Source organism: Mandrillus leucophaeus, unplaced genomic scaffold (assembly GCF_000951045.1).
Source record: "Mandrillus leucophaeus isolate KB7577 unplaced genomic scaffold, Mleu.le_1.0 Scaffold532, whole genome shotgun sequence".
Classification (NCBI taxonomy): domain Eukaryota; kingdom Metazoa; phylum Chordata; class Mammalia; order Primates; family Cercopithecidae; genus Mandrillus; species Mandrillus leucophaeus.
In genome coordinates this window covers 1,074,714-1,081,931 of record NW_012105720.1, presented here as the reverse complement: position 1 = coordinate 1,081,931, position 7,218 = coordinate 1,074,714, and the positions used below count along the sequence as shown (strand labels likewise).

Genomic DNA, 7,218 nt, shown 5'->3' with positions numbered 1-7,218 from the left:
CGTATTTTTTTTATTTTGTGACTGGCCAATTTCAGTTGTCATAATGTCTTCAAGTTTTATCTATGTTGTAGCAGATGTAGAGATGTGGCAATGTGTCAGAATTTCCTTCCTTTTTAAAAGGCTGAATGTATATGCTACATTTTGTTTATGCATTTGTCTATCAAGGGACATTTGGGTTGCTTCACCTTTTGACTATTGTGAATAATGCTGCTATAAATATGAGCGTATATATATGTTTGTGTCCCAGCTTTCACTTCTTTGGATTTGTACCAGAAGTGGAATTGTTGGATCATAAGGTATTTCTATTTTAATTTTTGGAGGAACTGCCATACTATTTTCCATACCAGCTGCACCATTTTACATTCTCAGCAGTGGTGCACAAGAGTTCCAATATCTCTACATCCTCATTAACACTTGTTAATACTCTGTACATTAATCCTTCATCAGATTTGCAAATATTTGCTTCCATTCTGTGGATTTTTTTTTTTTTTTTTTTTTTTTTGTCTCACTCTATTGCCCAGGCTGGAATGCAGTGCACGATCTCAGCTCACTGCAACCTCCCCCTCCCGGGTTCATGCCATTCTCCTGCCTCAGCCTCCTGAGTAGCTGGCACTACAAGTGTCCGCCACCGCGCCTGGCTATTTGTTGTTGTTGTTGTTGTTGTTGTATTTTTAGTAGAGATGGGGTTTCACCGTGTTAGGCAGAATGGTCTCGATCTCCTGACTTCGTGATCCACCCGCCTTGGCCTTCCAAAGTGCTGGGATTACAGGCGTGAGCCACCGCATCTGGCCTGTGTGGACTCTCTTTTTACTGATGAGAGTATTCTTTGATGCACAAAGGTTTTTTATTCTGATGCAACCGAATTGTCTATTTTTTCTTTGTCGTTTTGGTGTCATGTCCAAGAAATCACTGCCAAATCCAGTGTCGTGAAGCGGTTCTTCAAGTTTTCTTCTAAGAGTTTTATAGTTTAAGACCTTACAGTTACATCTTTGATCAATTTTGAGATAATTTTGTATATAATGATTTTAGGTAAAGGTCCAACTGCATTTTTTCCGCATATGGACATTTAGTTTTCCCAACATCATTTGTTGAAAATAAATTGTTAAGGTCACTATAGTTTTGTAGTAAGTTCTGAAATCAAGAAATGTGAGGCGGGGCGCGGTGGCTCAAGCCTGTAATCCCAGCACTTTGGGAGGCCGAGAGGGGCAGATCAGGAGGTCAGGAGATCGAGACCATCCTGGCTAACACGGTGAAACCCCGTCTCTACTAAAAAATACAAAAAACTAGCTGGGCGAGGTGGCGGGCGCCTGTAGTCCCAGCTACTCGGGAGGCTGAGGCAGGAGAATGGCGTGAACCCGGGAGGCGGAGCTTGCAGTGAGCTGAGATCCGGCTACTGCACTCCAGCCCCAGCGACAGAGCAAGACTCCGTCTCAAAAAAAAAAAAAAAAAAAAAGAAGTGTGAGTACTCCAACTATATTCTTCAATTTCAAGATTGTTTTGGCTATTTATGACCACTTGAGGTTCCTCGTTAATTTCAGGATGGAATTCTGCCATTTCTTAGCATAAAACTTTTCAGTGGAGGTCAGTTGCTTTTGACATCCAAACTCCTGCCCTTTTATAGGGTCCTTTAAGATATACCACCTGCTTATCACCTCAGCTTCATCTCTAGACTGGCTCCAATCCCCTTTACCCAAAGCTACTCCGTCAACCTTTCAGAACCATTTTCACTACTTCCAATAGCTATGCTCTCTTGTCTCAGGTCTTTGTATGTGACCTGCTTTTTGCCTGGCATTCTTCGCCTGGCATTTCTTCTTCCTTCACATTTCAGCTTCCACATCCCTTCCATACCCTCCGTGAGAAAAATAGCTGGTGCTTTATGTTCTCCTTGAGGACTGCCATTCCTAGCACCGTCTCCACTACATGATAAGTGCTTGCTTCGACACCCCCCTAGCCTGTGGCTAAAGAATTATGTCTTGGTCACATTTGGGCTTAGCACACCACTTCTCATGTAGTAAACCATCTGTGAATGTTGGTTTCAAGAATTGTTGGAAGTTTCCTTTACTGGTATTCTTCCAAAGGATAGTTTTCTAGAGTGTGAGAAGAGTCAACAGCACAGGGGTTGGAAGCACATGAATGATGAAAGGTGTTTACTGGCTCCTGCCTTTGCATGCTTTGTTCGCATTATTCCACTCGCCCACATTAGCAATGAAATTTGTAATCATTTCATTCCGGTGTTTCTCCGAGACCTCTGAGGGGTTAAGGCAGCGGTCCCGGGCACCCAGCTCAGTTAGAAGGAGGGTGCGGAAGTGTGAGGATCTACTTCAGTAATCAGAGGATATTGGAGGGACCCACCCAGTGTCCTTGATTGTTCAACGCACACCTTAGACCTCACCACCCTAGCAGGGGCGCCCCGGAAAGCTCCTCTTGCGGGAGCGCGCGCCAGCTTCCGGGTCCAGCCCCAGAAGCAACAGATAACCGGAAATGGAACCTGCGCGGGCCTGTTGCTTAGCAACAAAGGCTGCCGGGACGCTAGACGGCCCTGGCGCAGAGGGAGCTGAGACCGTCGGCAGGTCCCGGCGTGCAGCCTCTATCGTTCTAGGGGGTGCTGCGGCAGGAGCGACCCAGAAGCGCCGGTGAGGCCAGCGCGTCCTCACAGCCATGAGCAGTGAGCAGGTGAGAGGGCTGCTCTTTGCCAGGCTCGCCGCCGCCGCGACGCTTCCCGGGCGTTTCAGAAGTGGTGGAAGCCCGTCCTGCCCACCAAACTCCCCAGCTGTGACTCCGCGGTGTACAGCTTCCTTCACTCCACTTATGGCCTGGGTTTCTGAGCGCTTTCCGCGAATGCCCTTATACGTTCCCTTCTCAGCTATTCGCCCTTGGTCGTCATAACAACCAAACCTAGCAGCCCTGTGGCGCGCCAGCAGGGGGAGCCACAGCCCAGAGCACCCCCAGAATGCTAATGGAGGTGTGCTTGGGTGAGAGGCGGCTATGCGAGGAGTTGCCACGGGTTTGGGTTCTAGGGTGGGAATCGAAGCCAATTCCTAGCCGTGTGACTTTGAGCAAATCTCCTAGTCTTTCTAAACCTTGATTCTCCCACCTCTTACGCAGAGCGGGGGAAACACCAGACACCAGAACAACTTTTCTTCTTTCTGAGGTTGTTGTCAATTTCAAATAAGAGACCATCCCATACCATAACAGTATTATACTATACATGAAAGGCCTTGGTAAGTGACAAATGGCACTTCTTAAGATGATATTCCATAGTATGTGAGAAAATATATATTTTGCAGTAGCTGCTTTTCTTTCTCTTTTCTTTCTCTCTCTCCTTTTTCTTCTAAGAATTCTTTCTTTATTGACTTAAGAGCAACTAACAGAAAGAAAGGCAGAACGATGGTCAATCGTCTTAATATCAGCACAGCATGAGAAGATGTTAAGCGTGGGCATTATTCTGGCTAACTAGAAAACAACCCTAGCTTTCTACGTAGTGATGAATAAGGAAAAAGACCCTATAAACCTCGTGGAAGAAAAACAGTTGTTTTTAAGCCTGCAAATTTCATTTAGCTTTTAAACAATATTAAACTATAATTATTTCTTTTTAATTGCTTTATAATGCTTTTTTCAGTAGTGTTAGAATTTACTGTGGAAACGGTATTAAGACAGATTTAGTCTCCTATCCATTGAGTTGTACATTACTCACAGAATTATGTGAAGATCCTAATTGGTTAATTAATCAAATAAGTAATTAATACCTGAAATGCCCAAGAAAATTTGGTTTGAGCCTTTTTTTAAAAAAATAAGTGTAACTTAAAAACTGAGAAATGGACACTTTGGTTCATATGCTAAAGTATAATTAGTATTGGTATTAATAATAAAAGAGTAAATGAGCAAGCAAAAAACAAAGAATTCAGATACAAGTAACAAAAAACACTGAGCAATTGTTTAATACATCTTACTAGTAATTTTTTTCTACGTGATATTAATGTGATCAGATTTAATAACATTTGTTATCGTCACCATTATTATATATTGAGCAGCTTCTTTGCTTCTTGCCCAAATTTAGTCTTTGGTCGGATCTTGAACCATATCCTACGTTGTTAGAGTTTAAAATACACTTCTATCACATTTCCAATGGTATTTCTCAATGGCTATTTTTCACAATTCCCCTAACTTACCCATCTACAACTAAAAAATATCCACTAAAAACCAATCAGCCGTTAAGTTCTAAATTTTACTTCATCTTTATAAAAGTAGTGTTGGGAAATGACACCCTAGTCTCTCACTCCCCCTCCTGAAAGGTTGTGATTTACTGAAGAGGCAGCGGGATCTTAAAAGAATGGACATGATTTCCATTTTCCACTTACTGTTTTTGAACAGCAGAGGGCCCTCTATCACTGTTTTGGTTGATTTGTAATTTAAAAACTAATCTTGAGACTTTCATTTATGCTAATTTAGAGTGTAGTTTTCCTTTGGAAGGATGAAAGTTTTTATATTTTAACCTAAAACAAACAGAATGGATTAAACTTTTGGAAATGCCATTTTTTGTGTGACATTTACTTGTATATTCATTCAGTTTGAGAAAGTGAGCAGGTGGTAAAATCGTATTTGCTGAAGGAGATTTTAACATATTCATCTCATTAGTGGAAGGTTGAGAGTGACATGGAATTTTTCAGGAATAGCAGTCTGGGCTTTTCTCTTAAATTAGGTATTTAGAAGAAATATAAATCTTTTGCAATTGCTCATTTCATTTTTAAAATGAGTTAAAACTTTAAAAGGCATTTTTAGTATCAGTTGAAAAACTTTCAGAGGTTTAAAAGCACAAATATTCAAAGACCAGGAAGCTCCCCACAGATATACCACAGATTGTGGGCAGAAAAGAGGAAAAAGCTGTCGGTCTTTTTCTACCCCAGCACTTTTTCTAGTTATGGAATCAAGTAATTTGTGTTTATACGATGTCATGCTCATTCCGTTTTCCTTCATCATGTTTTTAAAGTGTCATTGCTTAAAAAGGGGAAAGAATGAAAAAAGTTGGATATGAGACCAACAGCAGGGTGATAACTTTAACAACCACAACTCAAACATGCGACAATTGACAACTATATTTAAATCAGTACTACTAAATTTTGAGAGGTTTTTGTTGATTTAACCAGACACATTTATAGATTCTAGTCATTTGATCAGGATAGTTAATATTTGAGCTATACCAGGTTTATGACATCTCTTCCAGTAGTCAAGTAGGTGAAAATCAGCGAAGTAAAAACAAAATGCAAAGTCGAACTATTTAAGGAAGACCTAGACTCTTTAGCAATTTTAAGTTTAGAATGTAAAATTATATTAGTCAGAATCCTAACAGAAGACAGATGGCATACTCAAAAGGACTTAACTGAAGAACGATTATAAAAAGACCATTTGTAGAGGTGTCGGTAAGGTTAAGGGGACCACGAGGGATAAAGAGACACTCAAGGATTAACAGCAGTAGGACAGTAGGATGCCATTACCATGGTTAGGCCTGATTGGTCATTGAAACTGAACATTATTCTCAGACCCTGATGAGTGCTAGATACTTTGAATGGTAGCTTCCTGACAGGAGCTGAGGTCTGGAAGAATTCAGCCACTATCAGAACTACAGAGAATAGGAAAGACTGGGAAACAAATATCCTAAACTTTCTGTCCTCCTGCTCTTCAGTCTCCTCCTGGTGACTTTTCTGGTTAATCCCTATCAGAAGTCAGAGAACTGAGGACACAGATGATGTCCATCTGTAGAATTCAACCTCCCAGGCACAGAGCAGGAAGAAGAGGGTAAAGACTTGATCTGAGGCAGAATACAACCATCACAGATATTATTATAAATGGATGTAATCTTCATAGACAGCTCCCTGTCCATAAATCAGTTGGATTAACAGTTGTTGAGGTCCTAAGATGAATTTTTCATTTAAAATATTTATACCTAAGAATAAATCTAGAAAAGACATGTGACACCCTTATGAAGACTACTACAAAATGTTTCTGAAGGATATGCTCCCAGAATCTGAATAAGTAAAAAAATATATTGTGCTCAAAAGAGAGAAGACTCAGTATTCATTGTGTTCCTGTCATTGTCCTAAAAAGTTTATGCAATGTAGATCCTAAATTTCACATGGTAGGAAAAGGTCAAGATTGTTCATGATAATTTTTTAGAACAGTAAAGTGGAGGGAATTGCCCTACAGATTTCAAGACCTATCAGGAATCATAGTAAGTTAGGCAATATAATAATTGGGTTTTTTTTTTTTTTTTTTACAGATAATAAACCAATGGAATTAATGGGACAAAAACAGAGATCCACATATATATTTATGTTATATATACACACACATATATGTGTGTATATATGAGATACATGCCTAAGAATTGTGTGTGTTTATACTAAAATACATGCCCAAGGAGTTCGCTGAGACATCTTTTGTAATAGAGAAACATTGGAAATAAGTTAAATGTTCATTTGCTAGGCAATGGAATGGATGCATTGTACTATGCTCACAGAATACTATACAGCTGTGAAAATCATTGAGAAACGTGTATTAATGGGGATAAATTTCAAAAACAATATTAAAAAATAGCATGTTGCAGAAGGATACAAATTGTGATGGCATTTATATAAAATTAAAAACATGCAGTAACAATCTTAGGTTGTTTGACAATCATATGTAGTAATAAGTGTAGTAAAAATTTGCTTAGGAATGATAAACACAAAATTCCAGGATGGCAAAGAATTGGGTTGAAGATACACAAGTGTTCATGATATTTTCTGCATGTTTGAAATATTTCCTAATTTTAAAGAGAATGAGACGTGAGTAAATATAGATAGTGTGCACAATCTTGGTACAGGAAACAGATAAATTAATTGGGTGATAATTGGAGTGGAAAGCACAATCAAAGAAGGTTTTCCTTTTCTATTTATTTATTTATTTATTTATTTTGAGATGGAATCTCGCTCTGTCGCCCAGGCTGGAGTGCAGTGGTGTGATCTTGGCTCACTGCATCCTCCACCTCCTGGGTTCACGCCATTCTCCTGCCTCAGCCTCTTGAGTAGCTGGGACTACAGGTGCCCGCCACTATGCTCAGCTAAGTTTTGTATTTTTAGTAGAGATGGGGTTTCATCATATTGACCAGGCTGGTCTCAAACTACTGACCTTATGATCCACCTGCCTCAGCGTCCCAAAGTGCTGCGATTACAGGCATGAGCC

The 7,218-nt window shown here is 40.0% G+C and overlaps 1 protein-coding gene across 2 annotated transcripts in view; it reads left to right on the top strand.

Moving 5' to 3' along the window:
• Positions 1 to 2,539: 2,539 nt before the first annotated feature.
• The window catches only part of DNAH7 (dynein, axonemal, heavy chain 7), a 384,437-nt gene continuing 379,758 nt past the window's right edge, over positions 2,540 to 7,218 (top strand). Inside the window, exon 1 of one of the 2 annotated variants that reach the window (XM_011997181.1) lies at positions 2,540 to 2,673. In XM_011997181.1, the coding sequence (XP_011852571.1) occupies positions 2,659 to 2,673 (15 nt within the window). In that variant the 5' untranslated portion in view covers positions 2,540 to 2,658. Of the gene's footprint in view, positions 2,674 to 2,882; positions 3,019 to 7,218 lie in introns of those variants that run through there. The other variant, XM_011997180.1, reaches the window with a different exon arrangement.